Source organism: Protopterus annectens, chromosome 5.part0, assembly GCF_019279795.1.
Source record: "Protopterus annectens isolate FY-2018-M chromosome 5.part0, PAN1.0, whole genome shotgun sequence".
In the NCBI taxonomy this organism is placed as follows: domain Eukaryota; kingdom Metazoa; phylum Chordata; order Ceratodontiformes; family Protopteridae; genus Protopterus; species Protopterus annectens.
This window is the reverse complement of record NC_056735.1, coordinates 4,227,125-4,249,809: the sequence shown is the minus strand read 5'-3', so window position 1 is coordinate 4,249,809 and position 22,685 is coordinate 4,227,125. Positions and strand designations below refer to the sequence as shown.

Genomic DNA, 22,685 nt, shown 5'->3' with positions numbered 1-22,685 from the left:
CCTCTCTGGTCTTATCAGCGCCATCCACGGGGTTTGGGACTCTGTTTTTTTCAGTCGGGCCCGAGCGGGACACCTCGGGACACCTCTTTGTTCCTAGTCTCCTGCTCGGTGCCTCTGTTTGGGGAACCCCGACTCCTGTCGTGGCCTCGGAGGCTGGTCAGTCCTCTGATTCGGGAGGGCCAGCCTTTGAGGCCATGCGGAGTGCGCTGGCCAGATAGTCAGCTACATCATGTGGGTCGGTCATTCTGTCCCCTACCACTTCGGTGCGGGTCTCTGATCACCACCTATCTGTAGACAGCGGAGCACTGATCACCACCTATCTGTAGACAGCGGAGCCCCAAGGCCTAGTGATACCCCCACGAGTGGTCCCCAGGTTTCTGAGAGCCCCACAGAGTGTTTGCCTGAGGAGCCCCCTAGAAAGAAAACGTGCAAGAGGAAGCACATAGACTCCCAGGATGAGTCTCCCACCTCAGATACTGATCTCGAGGAATCTGAGGGGGATCCCCCCTAGTCATCCTCTGAGGATGTCTTTTTCTCCGACATCCTGGAGATATTGAAACAAAGAGGTGACTGGCCGTCCAAAGCCCCCCTCCAAGGAGGAGTCTGTCTTCCTGAAGGCCTTTGGTGCTCAGCCGTCCGCTTCTGATTGTCCCCACCCTTCGAGCTCCTGGATTTAATTTGTCGGAGGGTGTGGGAGAACCCTGATTCTGTGGAACCCGTACCCAGGAGACCCAATAAATTTCTGTCTGCTCCCCCGGGTAAGGAATTTTTGTCCAAAGGAGTCCCTGTGGATGCCATGGCGGTGGCGGCAGCCACCCAGAAGGAATTAGCTGAGACTTTTTCCTCCGTCCATCCTCCTAACAAGGAGTCTAGGACCATGGACCAGTACGGAAAGCATGCCCTTTCTTCCGCAACCTTTACCTTACGGTCGCCAAACTACTTATCTCACTTCACTTGGCTCCAGAGAGATCTCCTCAAGGAGCTAGGAGATACTCTCATGGGTAACGTTCCTGAGGTGGTGGCCCAGATGGTTAACGCCCAGATGTCTACCCTCAATTCCATCTTTAACTCCTCCATGCGGCTTATTTCATATGCAGTCGAAGGAGCGAGTAGGGCAGCAAGCTCAGGAGTCGCCCTTAGGAGGCAAGCCTGGATGCGCTTTTGTCTTTTTGCAGAGGCCTTCAAGTCTTCATTCACTGATGCCCCCTTTGATGGTTCTTCTTTGTTCGGAACCAAAGTGAAAGACACCCTCACCAGGTGCGAGCAGGAGGAAAAAGCTCTGTCTGCCATAGGGGTCCGTTTTTCCCTTCCCTCTAGGCCTTACCCCAAGGCCCAGAGGGGTGGGAAGATGTGGTTCAAAAAATCAGTTTTTTTCCCGGTGCACAAGGTGAGCCCCCCTCCAGAGGCAGAGGAGGGGGAGGTTATTCAGGGAGACTCCACCCTAGAGGCAGAGGGGGGGCCCCCGCAATTTGGGAGACCGCGATTCCTTTCGAGGCTCTCCCTACCGTCGTTTCTGATGGGAGGCCCGACTGTGCGTTTCCGGAGCCAGTTGGGGGTCAAATATCGTTATACCCGGAAGCCTGGCAAAGCATCACCCAGGACCAATGGGTATTACGAATAATTTCCGGAGGTTATGCCATCCCTTTTTTGTCAGATCCCCCCCTCCAGTCAGAAAAATCCCAGATGTTCCACCCAGTCAAAGGGATCACGTGGCTTCAAAGGTTTCAAAGCTGCCAGAAAAAGGAGCCATCCAGCATGTCCCCTCAGACCAGATTGGATTAGGGACTTGCTCAAGATTCTTTTTGGTGCCGAAAAGAACAGGGGACCTGAGACCCATATTAGATCTCAGCCAACTGAACAACCATGTACAAAAGTCCAAGTTCCATATGGTCACATTGCAGTCAATTCTCCCATTTTTGGGAAAAGTATGGATGTGCTCCATTGACCTCAAGGATGCTTACTACCATATCAAAATGGACAGGGCATCCAGGAGTCACCTACGCTTCCGGTTGGGAGCCAGTCCTTTTCAGTTTTGAGCCCTGCCCTTTGGTCTCACCACAGCCCCCAGGGTGTTCAAGTGTGTGGTGGTGACAGCTCACTTGAGACATCAAGGATTCCAAGTGTTTCCGTATCTGGACGACTGTCTCCTCACCGCCACCACCAGGCATCTACTAATCCAAATCAGGGACGCTACCATCACTCTGTCAACAGTTGGGCATAACACTGAACTGGGAAAAATCTGCCTTGTTGCCCTCACAGCGTGTCATTTTTATAGGTGCAGAGCTAGACACTGTTCAAATGTGAGCCTTTCTACCACAGGAAAGAATCGGAGTCTTACAGCAACAGGTGCACGTCCTGCTCCCCTTGAGAAGAGTGAAGGCAAGATGGGTTCTCCAACTCCTGGGGACTATGACAGCAACAATTATGTTAGTTCCTCTAGCGAGATTACACATGAGGCTCCTTCAATGGCTCCTCTTTGCTCAGTGGTCTCTCCAGAGACTTCCACTTTCCCACCCTATTTTGCTCACAGACAGATGCAAATAGGATCTCAGTTGGTGGCTTTGCACCAACAATCTGGACAGGGGAAAACCCTTCGTTCCACCACCCCTGGTTGCCATGGACGCCTCCCAGTTGGGGGGGCATTATCTCGGCAGGACAGTCCAAGGCACGTGGCAAGAGCACGAGATACATCTGCATATCAACGTCCTAGAGATGAGAGCGGTGCTACTTGCGTTGCAGGCGCTTCTCAGATTTCTACCTCTCGGGACTATTGCAGTCCACTCGGACAATATGTCAGTGGTGTGGTATCTGAAAAAACAGGAAGGAACTAGGTCATATACCCCCTGTGCAGAGAGGCCATGCGAGTGTGGCAGTGGGCAGTATCTTCCCAACGGTTTCTGGTGGCAACGCACATTTCGGGGAAAACCAATGTGATAGCAGACAGGCTAAGCAGAGCTATTCTGATGCCTTACGAGTGGTCCCTGAACCGTCTAGTTGCAGAACGGATCTTCAGCAGATGGGGTCAGCCTTGCAGCGACCTTTGCCAGCCTCCTCAATGCCAAATGCAGCAGCTACTTCACGTTGATCCCCCCACAGGGGGAGTCACCCAGGGACGCTCTAGTCCACGATTGGCCCTCCGGTCTGCTATATGCTTTCCCTCCGTTTCCCTTGCTGTCAAAAGTGATTCAGAAAGCGCAATCCTTGGGAAGCAGAATGATCCTGATTGCCCCACACTGGCTTTGTCAAGTTTGGTTCCCCTTTCTCCATCCCTACATTGTGGACACACCTTGGATTCTGGACCCACAACCAGACTTACTGACACACATGTCAGGGCAGCTCCACCCCTCTCTGTGGACCCTCCGGTTGACAGCCTAGCTGCTCCACTTCCGTCGTTAGTTAGGCTTCATCACTTTTCACCTGAGGTAGTTCATATTTTATCTTCCTCTCATAAGCCCTCTACTAGGAAGCTTTATTCCAGCAAATGGAAGAGGTTTTCTATTTGGGCTCATACCCAAGGGATTGACCCTTACACAGCTCCAATTGCTTCTGTCTTGGAGTTTTTGTCTATGCTTTTTCATCAGGTCTCAGCGTCCGCTACCATTAAAGTCCAACTGGCAGCGATTTCTAACTTTCATGTTGCTAATGAGCCTAGTCTGATGGCTCACAGACTCTGTAAGGCTTTCCTGAGGGGCACTCTGTTACTCCGTCTTCCTGTCCCGGAACCGATCATGCCCTGGGATTTGAATTTTGTTCTGCATGCTCTTACTTCACCACCCTTTGAGCCTGCAGCTAACTTAAAATTCTTGACCTGAAAGACTGCCTTTTTAGTAGCCATCACATCAGCCAGATGCGTCTCGGAAATTCAAGCTCTCTCTATCAAACCCCCATACTTGACCTTTCATAAGGACAGGGTTTCTCTTGGACCAAACCCTTCTTTTCTTCCTAAAGTGGCGTCCGTATCTAATCTTAATCAATCTATTGAGTTGCTAGTGTTCTTTCCCCAATTTTCAAACAAGACAGAGTTTAAATTTCATCAGTTGGATGTACACAGTTGTTTTTATCTGCACAGAATCAAAGATCTCCAAAAATCTGATCAGCTGTTTGTTTCCTTTTCGGAAAACACAATTGGGTCCTCTGTCTCCAAAATCACCCTATCCAGGTGGATATCAAATTGCATCTCTTTCATTTATTCCTCAGGGGGTAAAGACCTACTATTTCCAGTCAAGGCTTACTCTACTCTGGCTGTATCTACATCTACAGCCTATCAGGCCAGATTGTCTATGGATGATATTTGTGCTGCAGCTACCTGGGCATCTCCTCACACCTTTGTTACTCATTACAAGCTGGACGTGGTATCTAGGGGCAGGTCTTCCTTTGGTTCCACAGTACTCAGGAGCATCTTCCTCTGAGCCTCCCAGGATTTAGGTGCTGGGACACTGTCCCACGGGTAAGAATGTAGGCGAGATTGGACTACATAACATCAAGAAGTTATGTACTCACCATAATGTTCAATGTATGTACTCCATCTCGCCTCACATTCTTAGTTACCCTCCCACCTTCCCCCTTCCTGGAGGATCTGGACGTTAGGTCTGGGTTTCAGAGCTCCCTTCACCTTTATTTTATTCTTCTTTACTTGGGTGTTATGCATGAGGTATGAGTGTGGTGTTCGCAGCAAACTAGATCTGGGGATATGGAGCAATGCAGCATGGGATACCATCTTAGCCCAGCCAATAGAAGACTTCGAGCTAGAAAAGTTTGGCCGAGTTGGAGCCGATATTTGCCTCCAAACCCATGGGTAAGAATGTGAGGCGAGTTGAACCACATACATAGAACGTTATGGTGAGTACATAACTTCTTGTTCTTCCCACCTAGCTAAGACCACATTAGCATAGGCATTAGCTGTTGGCGTACCCATGGCTACCCCCAAACACTGATGGTAGTAATTATCATTAAACATAAATATATTATTCTTCAAAATGCAATCCAACGTAGAACATAATAAAAGTTCAGTCTTTTGTGAACCTAAGTCAGAAATGAATGGGATGGCAGATTGTTTTATAAAGAGATTTTTTGATAAAGCTATGGTACAAGAAATGAAAGGAATAGTTAATGGGTTGAGGAATGATGTACCCAAACCTTATTTAAGTGGCACGACTGATAGTTCACTAGAAGTAATTAAAACAAATACAATTATGAATAAATTGAACTATTTGATGAAATATAATCGGCACACAGTGTTTGTTCAAGTTATTAGAAAGAGCAGGACTAGACTTGATTCCAGTCAGGAAGTGATCAATGTAGCGGGTGAGTTGCCTCATTTTTTTTTTTTTAAAAGAGAACAAAATTTAAAACAGTACTTATGCTACAAGGCTACAAGAGGAAACAATATGACACAGAAATCTATTAAGAATTTGGTACTAAACCGTGCTATAATTGCACACATTGTGTGGATACTAACATGGATCTGTATTTTGTACACCCAATTAGTCAGTCATAGGCTGTTTGAATTTAGAGCTGCGGGCACCTGTAACACAGAGAATGTGATATATTTTGCTAGCTGTGTTTGCTGCCAATGTTTTTATATTGGTAAAACAAATAAAAAAACTAAAGGAAAGAATAAGTGCTCATTGTTCGGACATTCATAGGAATGTACCCACTAATGCCTTGGCTAAGCATGTAGCAACATCAGGTGCAGAACATAAATTTCAGTTTAGAATTTTGCAAGTGGTAACTAAGAATAGAAATGGAGAGATTTAGTAAATAAAACGGAACTGGCAGAGTATAAATTGATAATTTTTTTTTAGAGCTGACCCTTTACCAGGTTTGAACACCACTAATAGTATAAAACCTGTTTTCAAAGATGAACATGATTTAATATGAGTGTGCTGCTTTTATGAGATTTAGCTGTAAGTTGTTATAATTGTCTTATAAGACATGGGGCACTTTAAAATGGTAATGGCTATTATTAAGTTTGAATTTTGATTGGTTGTGCTGCTGTATATATTTATATGCTATGGTTGGATGTTTTTATCAAACACTGAAGAAGAGTTTTACTCTAAAACTTTGTTGTCTGCTGATTTTATCCTGTTTGTCCTGAGCATCATATTAAATCGTATATCGAACGACGGATGTAGGTTGTTTTTCCTGCATATTGACTTTTATCTACTCCAATTCTTTGACTCGGAACACCTGTTGCCTTATGTTGTCTGTTTTGTGGATCGTTTCAACAGTACGTTCGGTAGATGGAAGCACAGTCAACACGCCGTATAACTGTTGCAGCTATGGTACATGCTTGCAGGTACTGTAGAAGCAACGATAAAATTGAAAGGACGGTTAATGGTTCATGACAATCCTTTACTAGATGTATGCACCAGTCTAGAAGAAGGTATGTCAATGAATAGGAAAGATGTTAACAGTGAAATAGTAACGTTGCAACAAGCTCTTAAGTCTTTGCGCTTGAAGAAGGAACAGTATAAGAGACTGCAATGGTAGAGACTGAGCTTCAACGTTTATTTTAAGTTAGGTATTGTTCCCAGAGGGCTAAGAATTACCAAAATGCCCACTTATGGGAATAGATATCAAAAGTTATTGTTGAAGTGGCAGGAAATTAATCTGCAACTGGGGACTGAGTATATGAAACTAATGAACGACTTTTCTTCGCATGAATCTGACTTAGCAAAGGAAATAGAAGTATTAGAAAATGAACTACTTCATGCCTCTGAATTTGCTGCTATTGCTGCTGAATATAATGACCTGTTTATATTTCTGAAGAGATTTGAAGACAGGTTAATTATGGTTAAAAAGTGTAAGCTAATACGTGACATAAATGATTTTAAAAACAAAAACATCTTTTTTTTGGCCTAAAGACAGCAGTCCAATGAATGAACGAGCCTCTGAACCATTGAGCCAAATCATCGAATGAGATAGAATTGTCTACACCCACTATGGTTCAACCAGGAAAGTGTGGAAACGCCGTATCAGAGCTAGATAGCTTCGCTAATGAAGGACAGCACTTAGTGAGGCGTAAAGCTCCGATTAGTAATACCAGTAGTTCTGTTAGCATTCAGAATGAAGACGCTGATAGAATTACGACATTGTCATCTCCAAAAAGAAGTGAAAATGATAATGAGCTGAATGATTTTTTACAGAAACGTTTCAGTCTGCAGAAACCTGTGGCAGTGAAAGAAGGGGTCAGAGGTCGCAGCAGCAGTCGGAAACTGGCGAGGAATTATCAAGAAGAAACAGAACAGAGAAAATACAAGGCCAGCAAGGTAGGCCAAGACTTGAGAAACAAAAAGATGAAAATCTGAGTTTAGGAATGAATAATGTGCTTAATTTATCGAATTGTGTATTGAGTGCATCACAACTGGGACTTTTGAGTAAAAGGTTTGACGTTTGTACCTTCAGTAGCAGGTGATTTAAATGACATGTTGACTGAATTAAGATGTTTTGCAAGAAAGGATTTAAAATTGCTGTATAAAGACACTCAATTTAATAATGTTTTTTAAAATGACCTAGTACATTTATATCTAGCAGTACACCTACTGTGAAAGCTTTTGTGTGTATGTGTGAGCAAGAATTGTATGAGTTATACTTTGCGAATCAGAAGGGGAGTAGATTTTTTTAATCTTAATAGTGAAGAAAGAGATGCCTTGACTTTATGTTCAAACAAAGATATAATTAAGTCTGCAGATAAAGGAGGCATGATTGTTGTCATAGATATAGTGCACTATGATGAATATATGTATGAGTTCTTATCTGATGCTTTAACTTTCATTAAAGTTGAACAAAAGTTTGCATATGATATTATGAAGGTTAAAACTTTTTATGTGAAATATTGATGGATGGTTCGATTACACCCGAGACTTATAACTATTTATATATGGCCACTCCTGTTATACCCTTTATTTATGGGCTACCCAAAATACAAAATAGTCTGGTGAAACCACCAATGCGACCAATTGTGTCAAGGAAATGGGCTGCAGTAGTTATCTCCAAATATGTGGATAAACAGCTAGCCCCTATTTTAAAGTATTGTAATAGTTATATTAAAGATACTTGTGATTTTTTTACGAATATTAAATGAATAGTCAATAATTAATATATATTCTGATATTCTTCTAATTGCTATGGACATTAGGTCACGTTTCACTGTCATTCCCAATGAATATGGAATCGAATCCGTACGGGAATATTTATCAATACATAATATTTATGACGCAGCAAAAGTGAACCTTTTAAGTTCTGTGTTGGATTGCATTTTGAATAATATATTTGTTTAATGATGATTATTACCATCAGTGTTTGGGAGTAGCCATGGGTACGCCAGCAGCTAATACCTATGCTAATGTGGTCTTAGCTAGGTGGGAAGAACAGTATATTTTCTCTGAAGTAGAGATGGGTTATGAGAATGAACATCTTGTTTTTTTCAAAAGGTTTGTAGATGACGTCTTCCTGTTATAGAATGGTACAAAGGCAGAATTCGTTGTATTTATAGAATTTTTACACTCTACCACAAACTTTTTGAGAATTGAAGTGAAATCATCTTATGATGAGATTAATTTTTTTGGATATAGTAATTTCTAAAGATTTATGTTTCAATTCTAAAATTCATAGGAGAGCTGTACAAGTTAGCAAGTATGTACACCCACAAAATTTACATCCTAGGCACATTTTTAAAAGATGTGATAAAAGGCCAGCTTATGAGAGCCAGTAGACTTGGTAAAAAAGCCGAAACTTTTAAGTCAGAAATGAATGGGATGGCAGATAGCTTTATTATAAACTTTCTTTATAAAACAACTGTACAAGAAATGAAAGGAATAGTTAATTGGTTAAGGAATGATGTAGCCAAACCATATTTAAGTGGCATGACTAATTTTCCAGTAGAAGTAATTAAAACAAATACAACTATGAATAAATTGAACTATATGATGAAATATCGGCACACAGTTTGTTCAACAAATTATTAGAAATAACTGGACTATACTTATGTCCAGTCAGGAAGTCACCGATATGTGTGAGCTGCCTCATTTTATTTTTAAAGAGAAAAAAATTGAAAACGGTATTTATACTACAAGGATATAAGAGGAAGCAACATGACACACAAATCTAAGAAACTTTGTACTAAACCGTGCTATAGTTGCACACATTGTGTGGATACCAACATGGATCTATATTTTGTACACCCAATTAGTCAGTCGTAGGCTGTTTGAATTTAGAGCTGCGGGCACCTGTAACAGAGAATATTATATATTTTGCTAGCTGTGTTTACTGCCAATGTTTTTATATTGGTAAAACAAATAAAAAAAACTAAAGGAAAGAATAAGTGCACATTGTTCGGATATTCGAAGGAATGTGCCCACTAATGCTTTGGCTAAGCATGTAGCAACATCAGGTGCAGAACATAAATTTCAGTTTAGAATTTTGCAAGTGGTAACTAAGAATAGAATTGGGGGGATTTAGTAAATAAAATGGAACTGGCCGAGTATAAATTGATTAGTTTTTTATAGAGCTGACCATATACCAGGTTTGAACACCACTAATAGTATAAAACCTGTTTTCAAAGATGAACATGATTTAATATGAGTGTGTTGCTTTTATGTGATTTAGCCTTAAGTAAGTTGTTATAATTGTCTTATAAGACATGGGGCACTTTAAAATGGTAATTGCTATTATTAGTTTGAATTTTGATTGGTTGTGCTGCTGAATATATTTATATGCTATGGTTGGATGTTTTTATCAAACACTGAAGAAGAGTTTTACTCGAAAGCTTTGTTGTCTGCTGATTTTATGCTGTTTATGTCCTGAGCATCATATTAAATCGTATATCGAACGGTGGATTTGGGTTGTTTTTCCTGCATATGCACACACACACACATAAGCAGACCCCTACATATATCTGTAATATGTGGTTGTTTGGCAGATTAGAGGGTGAGCGCTGTAGCTGCTATGTGTGGAGGTCTCTATATGACTGGAATGATGCTCTGGTCAGTTGCTCATTTATAAGGCAATATAGCTGTTCAGAAGTACTGCGTATTTATCAAGTAAATCCAGTGGCATCCAAGCTACAAAACAACAAAAGTAATTCCAACAAAGCCAGTCAGTAAAGCAACCACAGTTTTAATCTTCAATTACAAAAATCCACTCAGTTATGCGCTTTCATCTGATAATTCAGATATCATCTGAACCAAGAAGAATATTTAAAATCCAAGGCTAAAAATATAAGTAAAATGACACACCCATTCAAAACCACCAATGATGGTTAGTCATTACTTAAGCACACCAGAATTAACAGAGTAAAAGCTACAATTTTTCATGCAAACAAACCAGGTATTATGTTCTTCTTTTGGCTTTTCCCGGTTAGGGGTCGCCACTGCGGAACTCCGGCCCGCTAATGATTGGCAGTAGATTTTTTATGGGTGCCGAGGTGCCAGCTCGATGCCCAACCTTCATCGAAGGCATGCCCATTCTACGCATGTCTTTTGAATGCCACTTTACTGCGAGGGGGACATGCAGACTCCATAAAGAAGGCGCTCCAGGCGAGAATCGAACGGGAGAGCCTCTTGCTGTGAGGCAACAACGCTACCGCTGCACCAAAATGCTAAAGGGTTAATGCTCTTCTTTTCAGTTCATTAGAAATAGTAATGTGTTCATTCAACCCCGGGGGGGGTTGGCTGTATTTAGTCGGCGCTCCAGCCGAGAATCGAACGGGAGAGCCTCTTGCTGTGAGGCAACAACGCTAACGCTGCACCAAAATGCTAAAGGGTTGGCTGCATTTTAGTCTCATCTGCCACAACCTTTCTTTATGAAGCAGTTGGATGTTTTTTCGTGTTTCACTGTTGCAGTCATTACATTTGGGTAATCTGCTGGCAGGTTGCCCTCAGTCGGCTTGAATAACAAAGTCTTGGGTCCTGCGTCGGTTGCTGTCTCCTCTTCCATGACGTCAGGTTGTCAGGGGTATAAAACATGCAGTCGGCGGCGTCATTTTATTCAATATTTCTTGCCGCATGGTGCCCGAAGCAGAAGCAGTTCGCAAGTGCCGGTCGGCCGACTCCTGAAATTTTCATATTCGGGTTTCAGAACCAAAGTCTTCAAACTAAAGCTAAGTACCCCGTTGGGGAAACTTTTTCTTGCTACTTACCGATGTCAGTAAAAGTTAATAATTGCATTACTTGTGGGAAGCAAATACCTCATAAGGATTTTCATTTGTACTGCATTCCTTGCCTAGGCCCTGATCACAACGTGCCTTGCTGTCTGTTTTGTGCTAGATTTAACCAACGCACTATTACACGTCTGTATATTTTTGCTTCTAAATATTTTGGTTCAAGATTTAACTATCCTGAAATGTCGTAGGTTAGCAATCAGACTACCGGAGTTCACAAAAAACGCAAGGAAAAAGACAGATCATCGAAGTCCAAAACCGATGAAGCTTCTCGTAAGCCAGTCGCCAGTACTCAGTGAGGTGCTTTCGCAGCCCCTGATACCCGCTTTTTTTGAGTCGCAGGCCTCTACCGAGGCCCAGTCAGAGTCCAGTATGCCACGAGATTCTCAGATATTGTACCCGCGAATGTCTCTCCCTTGGATGGGTCTGGAGCCGATGAGCAGGCACCGGCTTCTGAGGGTGTTTTCAGGCCTCAACATTTTTATATTAAACCAACGCCAGCAACAAAAACAAGGTCAAAAACAACTTCTATGTCTAAAAAACCGATGCATGAGCCTTGTGCTCTGGCCCCTATGCCTAAAAAACAGATGATCAAAATGGCTGAGTATTTAATTACCTTGATCCGGGGTCCCCCCCTCCTTGCTAAGAGGCCTAGGCAAGGCACTGATTATGAATCTTCAGATCAGGTTTCCATTTCTTCTGATCAGGAATTTTCTATTCCACCCTATGAGGATTGTGATGCATAGGAATCCATCCCATCTGCATCTCCTCCTGAGGATTACTCTTTTGGAGAGACTTTGCATACTTTAAGGGAACATTTTCACTGGGAGAGTCAGGACTTCTCTGAATCAAAAAAGAGGCTTAGGATTTCCTTCTTCCTCAGCATAGGCCTTTGGCAGTACCTCCTGTATTAGACATTGTTGATGATGTTGTCTCGGAATCAAGCATGGCTCCTGATTCCCTGCCTCCAGCTCCTAGTAAGCCAGACAGATATTACAGGGTTCCTGACTCCCACAAATTTCTTTTCAAAAATCCTGCTGCTGATCCTGAGACTATTTCTCAGGGTCCCAAGGGTGTTAAGGCTTCTACAGCCAAAAATCCCACTTCTGATAGAGATTCCAGGGCACTGGATAGATGGGGTAAGAAGATTTATACGTCTGCAATCTTGGCAATCAGGGCCTTAAACTGCCAGCTTCATATGCTTAAATATCAGCAGCATGTTATGGGCTTACTGAAACAGAAAATTATGTTGATTTCTGATTGCATGGAAAATAGTGTTACAGGATTTATTGCATTCAGCAGAACAGGTTGGAAAGCATACTTTGCAATGTGGTTTTGATTCCTTGGAGGCTTCTTGTAAGGCTGCCATTACTGGATCTGTGATTAGAAGGCATGCCTGGCTCAAGGAGCAAAATCTGCCTGATCATGTTAAAGCTAAATTGTTGGATGCCCCTTTGCAGCATGATACTCTCTTTTGTAATGAGGCAGAAGAGGTTTTGAAGAAAATGGAAGACGAAGCTAAATCTATGCACACTGTAAAAGATTTCTTGCAAGTGCAGCCACCCAGGTTCAGTAGACACTGGCCTACTAAAAATTGGTCCTTTCCTGTGTCCAACAGGGCCACTCAGGACAAACCCAGGTGCTCAAAAGGCTCCAGATATCAATCACAGAGTTCTTATAGGTCGAAGCAATGGGGGGTGCCTCCACCTCTAAATCTGGAGGAAACAAAGCACAATTACAGTAAGCAGTCTCGATGACTTTCCTCTACCATCTCCAAGCACTTATCTTTTGGCAGCCCCCTTGGGGGGAAAACTAGCACTTCATGCTCAAAAGTGGCACTTAATTACCCATGACAAGTGGGTATTAAACATAGTATCCCAGGGATACAGATTTCATTTCCATACTTTGCATGTTAACACAGAAATGGGGAGCCCGGACATAGATCTATTTGCCTCTCCCCTAAATTATCATTTGGACAAATTCTGCACAAGAACTCATCACAAAAAAAGCATGGAAAGTGGATGCTCTGTGCTTCAGCTGGAAAAAACTATCAGTCTATGCATTTCCCCCTCTGCCTCTACTCTCCAAGGTCTTGCTAAAAGTCAGACAGAAAAAAACAAAAATGATCCTAATTGCTCGGGACTGGCCCCGCCAGCACTGGTACCCGCTTCTAAGGAATATGTCGCACCTTCCTCCAAGGTACTTGCCTCAAATACCTCATCTACTGTCTCAGCAGAACTATCAACTTCTGCACACTCCGCTCCAAACTCTGAATCTTGCAGCATGGCTAGTCAACAAATTATTCAAACCACACCTCTCAGTAAATCTGTGATGGATGTCATTTTGGAAGCCAGAAGGCCTAGTACTAGAAAATTTTATGCTGGTAAATAGGAGATTCTGTGCTTGGAACCAAGCACAAGGAATAGACACAGCAAAGCCCAGTATTCCTCAGATTTTGCAATACTTAACTGAGATGCTTGACAAGGGCCTATCTTTTTCTTCAGTAAAAATCCATGCCTCTGCCATCTCGACTCCTTACAACACAGAGCCTCCCCTCTTTTCTCATCCACTGCTTAAACATTATCTTAGAGGGGCCAGAAATTTAAGGCCTCCCAGGAGAGCACCAACTCCTGCATGGGACCTCAATTTTGTGCTGGAGGAACTCACCCTGCCTTCTTTTGAACCAGCAGCTACTGCGGATATAAAATTTATATCTTGGAAAACAGCTTTTCTTTTGGCAGTCACTTCAGCAAGAAGGGTTTCAGAACTACAGGCTCTCATGGCAGTGGAGTCTTTCATTATATTTTACCCGGACAGGGTGGCCCTCAGGAGCAATCCTTCTTTTATGCCTAAGATGGTATCCAGTGTGGCTCTTAACCAGACCATTCACCTGCCAACATTTTACCCAAATCCATAAAATAAGGGGGAGCGGATTCTGCATTCATTGGACGTACACAGACCACTAAGATTCTACTTGAACAGGACCAAATCTCTAAAAATGTCTGAGCAACTACTGGTAGCATTTGCTGCAGGATCAGAGGGGAAGGCTATATCAAAGCAGACTATTTCTAAATGGATAAGCTACTGCATTCATTTCTGCTATTTGCACCATGGTAAACCTGTGCCCAAGGGGATCAGATCACATTCCACCAGGGCTGCCTCTACTTCAGCAGCTTTTCTCAGAGGGGTCCCAACCAAAGACATTCTAGCTGCTACTTGGAGCTCTGTTCATACCTTCACAAAGCATTATCATTTACCTCTCTTCTCTAAATCCAGGGCAGGCTTTTCCACTGCAGTCCTACAGGGCCTTATAGCCGCCCCTAATGCTGTTTAGTTCAATCCTCCCATCCATAGCTTTGGGATTCTACCCAAATGTAATGACTGCAACAGTGAAACACGAAGAACATAGTACAGTTGTGTACACTTACCATAAATATAGATGTTCAAGTGTATTCACTGTTGTAGTCCTGGTTACCCACCTGCCATCCCCCATTCTATAGCTTTTCTTTCCTTCACTATACTCAAAAGCCTTTGTGGTGTATGTACTTTTAGTTGAAGGTAAAGTTTATGTTTCTAAAACTGCATTTATATATTTACAGTTTATTTTTATATATATTTTTGCTCCCCATTTGGGGGGGCACCTGACATCTGGGGCAAGAAAAACTGAATAAAATGGCGTCTGCTGCATGTTTATACCCCTGATGACCTGACGTCTTGGAAGAGGAGACTGCAACCGATGCTGGACCCAAGACTTTCTTATTCAGGCCGACTGAGGGCAACTTGCCAGCAGATTACCTAAATGTAATGATTGCAACAGTGAATACACTTGAACATCTACATTTATGGTAAGTGTACACAACTGTACTTTCTCCCAATTACCCGATAATGGTGTTACCTTAATCTGTTCAAGAATCAAGAAAACAAACTTATTAAATTTTGCACAGCACATAGTGTCTTGCTAGTGCGCTTTTGATGATCATCCTGCATACAGCTGCAGTCATAACAGGTGGGTTCTCCTGCCGTCAGGCGGGTCCTCGGTCGGCCGAATTCCAAAGTCTAGGTCCGGCGTCGGTTGTCGTCGCTTCTTCCCTGACGTCAGTGCGCCAGGGGTATAAAAGAACCAGCCGACGCCATTTTCTTCAGTCTTTCTTGCCGCGCGGTGCCCGAAGCAGAAGCAGTTTGCAAGTGCCGGTCGGCCAGCTCCTGAAATTATGAAAATTTTGCAACCGAAGTCATCTTGAAAGCTAAGTACCCCGTTGGGGAAACTTTTCTTGCCTCAGACCGATGTCAGACAAAGTTAATAATTGTATTTCATGTGGGAAGCAAATACCGCATAAGGATTTCCATTCCCTCTGGATTCCTTGTTTAGGCCCAGACCACGATGTCTCGGTCTGTTGTTTTTGTGCTACATTCAAAAACGCACCATTAAGCGTCGGGCGGAGTTCGCCCAGCATTATTTTGGCAAAAAATGTAACTATATTATGTAGTTGGATACTCCAACTCCAGTTTTGTCTAAAAAACGCAAAGATAAGGACCGACCCATGAGGTCCGCGGCCTCTACCGACACCACGCCAAAGCAGACTACACGTGGTCCGGTTCTCAGCGAGGCGCCTACGCAGCCCCTGACTACCGACGTGTGCCCGAGGTCGGAGGCTCCTCGGCCCACACCCCGACTACAGATACCGAAGCCGCTCTTAGCGGTGAATCTCAAAATGTGGACAGGTCTACCTCCTCTCAAGGTGTCTTCAGACCTTCCTCTTCCTTTTCCATCAAGGCTTTCACTAAGTCTAAAGCAGCCATGCATTCTAAGAGACAGGCTACACAGGGCCCATCTCCAAGCCCCATGCTTAAAAAACAGATGCTTAAGATGGCTGAGGATCTAATTACTCTTATCAGGGGTTCTCAACCCCCCCCCTGGACAAAAGGCTCAGAGTGGAGGAAGAATCCCCCTCCTCTGATCAGGGCTCCATTATATCAGAGCACTCTGATGAACAGGAACATTCTTACTCCCCTTTTGAAGACTCTGATGCAGAGAAGTCCATTCCCTCTGTATCCCCCCCAGAGGATTACTCATTTGGGGAAACTTTGCATACCTTAAGGGAACACTTCCACTGGGAAGGCCAAGATTATTCAGATTCCAAGAAAAGGCTTAGGGAATTTCTCTTGCTGCCTCAGCACAGGCCTCTAGCTATACCTCCTGTCTTGGACATACTAGATGATGTGTACTCTGAGGCCTGCCTTAACCCTGATTCTCTACCTCCAGCTCCAGTTAAGCCTGACCGGTACTACAGGGTTCCTGACTCACACCAATTTGTATACAAAAGCCATGCTGCTGACCCAGAAACTATCTCGCAGGGCCCCAAGGGAATTAAGGCCTCCACTGCTAAAAATCCATTACCTTCCGAGAGAGATTCCAGATCCTTAGAAAGGTGGGGGGGAAAAGGTATATACCTCGGCCACCTTAACCATGAGGGCATTAAACTGTCAGTTCCATATGCTAAAGTACCAACAGTTTTTGTTATCACAATTGAGAAGTAAAATGTCACAACCTGAACAACCAGACTTGAAGGAGTTGCAGGATTTGATGCATAGTGCAGAACAAGTGGGTAAACATACCTTACAATGTGGTTTTGATGCTCTAGAGGCCTCATGTAGAGCTGCTGTTACAGGATCAGTCATAGGTAGACATGCCTGGCTCAAGGAACAAACCTTACTAGATCATGTCAAAGCTAAATTACTAGATGCCCCTCTACAAAAGGATGCATTATTTGGTGCTAATGCTGAGGAGGTATTAAGGAAAATGGAGGAAAAGGCGAAATCAATGCAAACCATGAAAGATTTTCTACAGGTACAACCCCCACGTTTCAGTAGAAATTGGCCTTCCAAAAATTGGTCCTTTCCAGCCACGGACAGACCCCAAAGAGGTAGATACAGGTGGCCGAGGGGCAGAGGGCAATCCCAAGGATCGCTTAGAGGCAGACAATGGCAAGCTCCTACACAAAGAGGTGGTGAGGATAACTTGCAACCATTCAGAAAGCAAGCCCAATGACTTTCCCCTTTGCATGCCAAGCAAGACTCAAATGGCAGCACCATTAGGCGGAAAACTGGCATTATTTTCAAAAAATTGGCACATTGTCACAAAAGACAAATGGATCCTGGACATTATAAACAGAGAGGCTACAGATTCCATTTTCACACCCTTCCAAAAATGAGAGGCATGCCAAACCTGCCACACAATCAAAGGGCAGAGGCACAAAGACAAATTTCAGATCTCATAGACATGAAAGCTATTTAAGAGGTACCTACGCACGAACAAGGTCAAGGTTTTTATTGCAGACTATTCCTGGTACCAAGGAAGGGAAAAGATTGGAGACCTATTTTGGACCTATCCATCCTAAACACATTTCTACTCGTACCAAAATTCAAGATGCTCACTCTACAGCAGCTTCTTCCCATGCTGGGCAATGAGTCTTGGCTGGTAACATTGGACCTCAAGGAGGCATACCTGCATGTCCCAATCAGACAAAATTGCAGAAGATACCTCAGATTTCTTGCAGGTTCAACCCATTATCAATTTTCTGCCTTGCCCTTTGGCTTATCTACTGCGCCCAGAGTATTCACGAAATGCCTGGCATCAGTAATTGCCTACTGCAGACTTCAAGTGATACAAATATACCCCTATTTGGACGACTGCCTGATCCAAGCGGACAGCAAGCACATTCTTCTGAAACATCTGGCTTATGTAATAATGTTGTTGAATTCTCTGGGATACACAGTCAACAAAAAGAAATCAAGTCTAATACCCTCTCGGGAAAATAATTTTCCTGGGTGCCAACTTGGACACAAACACCCAGATGGCCTACCTCGCGCCAGAGAAGCAGGGGCAACTAACTCAATACTTCAGAACACTAGCAAATTGCACCAGGCTGACTGCAAGGAAAATCCTGCAGGCTCTGGGATTCATGGCATCTTGCGTATTACTAATCCCATGTGCAAAGCTGCATATGAGGAAACTTCAATGGTACCTGAAAAACCTATGGTCTCAACGCAGCCACAGTTTGGAAACAATAATACCACTAATTCCATGTCTTCAAAAGGAATTTCTGTGGTGGGCTCAAGCATGCCAAACACAGGTCTCCCATTCAGCAAGCCTCAAGCAAATCAAGTCATCACAACAGACGCCTCGGACTACGCCTGGGGGGCGCACATGACAGATCGGTGCATTCAGGGCAAATGGTCCCAAAAAGAAAAGCACCTACACATCAATCAAAAGGAAATGCTAGCAGTAATAAATGCTATTATAGCCTTCAAAGACCTTCTGCAACCAGGTCAACTATTGATAAGGACGGACAGCACCACAGTAATGTGGTACATAAACAGGGAGGAACCCATTCATACCCCCTATGCAGACTGGCCATGTCACTTTGGAACATGGCCCTGGACTTGCAAATCGAACTTCAAGCACAGTATTTGCCAGGCAAGGAAAACACGCTGGCAGACAACCTAAGCAGAAATATGACAGATCCACACGAATGGAAGTTGCATCCTCAAGTTTTTACAGAGATAATTCAAGCATGGGGAAGGCCAGACATAGATCTCTTTGCCTCCCACAAAAATCACCAATTGACAAAATTCTGCTCAAGGATTTTTCATCTAAAGGCCTTGAGAGTGGACGCTGTCTCTTTCAGTTGGACATCAATGACAGTTTATGCCTTCCCACCTCTTCCTCTGCTGCCCAAAGTTCTATTAAAAGCCAGAGCAGACAGACCAAAGATGATTCTCATTGCTCCAGACTGGCCAAGACAACACTGGTACCCACTCCTGAGGAGCCTGACGCATTCCGCACCATGGATCCTGCCTCTAATGCCTCTTCTTCTGACCCAGCACAGCTTCAAAACTCTTCACAGTCAGCTAACACTCCATCTAGCCGCATGGAAGATTCCTTAGCATCACAACAGACCCTACTCTCCAAGGAGGTGCAGGATGTCATTTTGGAGGCCAGAAGGCCGTCTACTAGAAAAGCTTACTCCGCAAAATGGAAACGGTTTTGTGTCTGGAATGAGAAAAAGGGCCAGGATCCTGGAAAACTGAATTTACCTCAAATATTACAGTACCTAGCTGAGCTGCTAAGCAGTGGACTTTCCTTTTCCTCCATCAAAATCCATGCCTCTGCCATTTCTGCAGAATACAACACTGATCCACCCTTATTCTCTCACCCCCTCTTAAGACCGTTCCTCAGAGGGGCTAAGAATCTAAAACCCCCAAGGAAACAACCAATACCTGCTTGGGATCTCAATTTCATTCTAGAAAAGCTGACCTTGCCTCTTTTTGAGCCAGCTGCCTCATCAGATTTGCAATATTTGTCCTGGAAAACAGCTTTCCTTCTGGCTATTACCTCAGCTCGTAGGGTTTCAGAACTACAAGCTTTCATGGCTGTGCAGCCTTTCATCATCTTCCATCAGGACAGAGTTTCCTTATGAACCAACCCATCCTTTATGCCAAAAGTGGTATCCAGGGTAGCTTTGAATCAGGCTATACACTTACCTACCTTTTATCCTTATCCTCAAAACAAAGGGGAGAGATTACTACATTCCATGGACATCCACAGACAACTGCGTTACTATTTGGACAGAACAAAGCCTTTCAGAAAATCAGAACAGCTCTTTGTGTCCTATGCTATAGGAGCTCAAGGAAAGCCAATTTCCAAACAGACTATCTCAAAATGGATAGCCCACTGCATACGCTTTTGCTATTCTTTTCATGTCAAAACTGTACCTACAGGCATCAGATCTCACTCCACAAGGGCCACGACTACCTCTGCAGCTTTTCTCAGAGGAGTTCCTACCAAAGATATTTTGGAAGCAGCCACTTGGAGTTCTGTGCATACCTTCTCCAAGCACTACCACCTTCCATTATACTCCAAATCTAGAGCTGGCTTTGCCACTGCAGTCTTGCAGGGCATTCTGGCTCCTCCTAGTTCCACCTAGTGCCTACCACCCCTTTCTTAGCTTTGGGATTCTACCCATCTGTTATGACTGCAGCTGTATGCACGATGAACATAGTACATTTTTGTACCTACCATAAATGTAGATGTTCGAATGCTAATACAGCTGCAGTCCAGGTTTCCCTCCCTCCTTCCCCTCTTGGGACAGGCCTATTGGCTAGCACCTCCTCATGCAACCTGATTGGGGTATTCATTCTTGATGTATTTGCTTGCACTACTGTATTTTGATTATATTGCATTGCTTTATCACACAAATTTATGTATTGCCTTCCTTCTGGGGGCACCTGACATCTGGGGCAAGAAAAACTGAAGAAAATGGCGTCGGCTGGTTCTTTTATACCCCTGGCGCACTGACGTCAGGGAAGAAGCAACGACAACTGACGCCGGACCTAGACTTTGGAATTCGGCCGACCGAGGACCCGCCTGACGGCAGGAGAACCCATCTGTTATGACTGCAGCTGTATTAGCACTCGAACATCTACATTTATGGTAGGTACAAAACTGTACTTTGTCTCTATTCCTTATACTATATTGATGCTGGTAGATTCTTTGCTTCAAGCTGATGTTAGTCTTAGCAACATAAAGCGCACAACGTGTGCAACATGTAGCAAGGTAAACAATTTTCTGGGATCTACAATTCAAATGTGTTGCTGCATCCCATAAAGTAATGTTGTTCAAAACTGCACCCTGCTTGTTCACATTGATATAAAAGCAATTGGCACTTCCTGGTTATGGGAACCCCAAAACTCATAGGTGTGTTTTCCAAAACCACTTTGACATTTTGTTTATTCTTTTATGTGAATATTGGTGAAGATTTAAATAAATGACAAATGTTGCTTTCAGATTGCAGCAACATCCACTTTATATTTATAATCTTTTCAATTGTCTTAGCATCTGTTTTATAGTACATCACCATATTATTGTTACCTGAAAAAGTGTTAACTGTATTCGTCTCAGTATTCTGTACCATATTTATCATACCATGTTTAATAATTGGTGTGTACCTATCTTATCTCCCAGTCCAAACTTCATCAGCAATTTTCTCCAAAAGATCAAGGGGTAGCCTCAATCAGTGAACATGTTTTTAATCAATAAAAATTACTCAATACAATCTGAACATTCAGATGTAAGATGTGATGCACAAATTAACTGACTGTTTACTACTCCTCCTTTTTTATGATGCATCGGGTGACAACTTGTATAGTGTAGGTATGTATTACAATGTGTAGGTTTCCTAAACACTCTTGTAGTTAGTGTGCCATCCCCTTTGTTCAAAAATAAAATATCCAAATAATTTATAACCTTATTGTCCAATTTGTGGAAGAATTTCAAAAAATTCAAACAGTTTTGCATAAAATCAATAAACATACCTAATTGTTCTGTAGTGCCTGTCTATACAAAAAATAAATCATCCAAACATCTAAAATATACCAGTCAGTACTTACATAACAGTGATTGATTGAAATAATACATTCAATTCCCACCAAAGCATAACTGTGTTCTCGAAAAGGGGGGCGCATGCTGCACCCATGGTAACACCCTGATTCTGTTTATAAAATTCACCCTCAAATAATAAAAAATGATTGTTTGGGACCAAATCCATAAAATTACACATAACTTGTCACCATCGTGAAGTTCACTATACTGAAGTACTATATCTCTGAACCAGCTCAGACCAGTCTCTTGTGGAATTACTGTAAAGAGACTTTATACATCACAAGTCATCAACTTTGAGTAATCTGGAATAACAACAGAATGTAACTTGTTCAGCAGGTCCTAGGAGTCCTTTATGATGTGTGGAAACCTGTCTAATAAGTGCTTTATGATGTTAAGTTGTCAATCTCGCCTTCATTCTTGCTTGATGGGTTGGGCGATCCTCTCGGCTCGACTGCACTTGCTTTAGCTCGAGAACTCCTTTTACCAGCTCGAGGCAGCCCCATATCCCATGATGCAAGGCGGTAAGTACCCAGATCTCGTTTGCCGCTTCGCTTGGGAGGTCTTCCTTTTACCAGCTCCTGGTAAGTTGTTCACATTTGTGATTTTTTCAAGCCCCTTTTAGTCTAAAACTAATTTTTTGATAGTTTAAGTTTATTTTCTACCCTTTCTTTCTGACAGAAATTCCCTGTCTCTTTTAATTTTTGTTAGTCAATTTTCCCTATCCCATCCCCTGTTAGGGTGTGTGTTGGTTTTTATAGAATACCTCTTGGCATTTTGTTTAATTTAATTTTGACTGGTGTGTCTGTGTGTTGTGTTTTTCGGCACCATGTCTAAGAGAGGGTCTCAGGTTTTAAGAAGTGTGACTTGCTGTCAGAAGATGTCTCTGACAGGCGGTCACACTTCTTGCCTGTTGTCTGGGCCCTCTTCACCTGCAGGACTCCTGTGCTATTTGTCACTCCTTCAGCCAGAGAGTCCTGCAGGAGAGGCGTAATAAGTTGATTCTTAGGGGCCTTCTTAAGCCGGGAGGCTCTCCGGCTAAGTCGGCTCCACCAAAATCAACAAAACCTGCCAAGGCCCAGGCTT

At 43.2% G+C, this 22,685-nt stretch overlaps 1 protein-coding gene across 1 annotated transcript in view; it reads left to right on the top strand.

Annotated features, from left to right (window-relative positions):
• Positions 1–22,685, top strand: part of HERC2 (HECT and RLD domain containing E3 ubiquitin protein ligase 2) — a gene marked incomplete in the record, with an annotated part of 3,551,743 nt that overhangs the window by 220,493 nt on the left and 3,308,565 nt on the right. Inside the window, 1 exon segment of the mRNA XM_044072055.1 lies at positions 7,149–7,271. Coding sequence (XP_043927990.1) covers positions 7,149–7,271 — 123 coding nt within the window.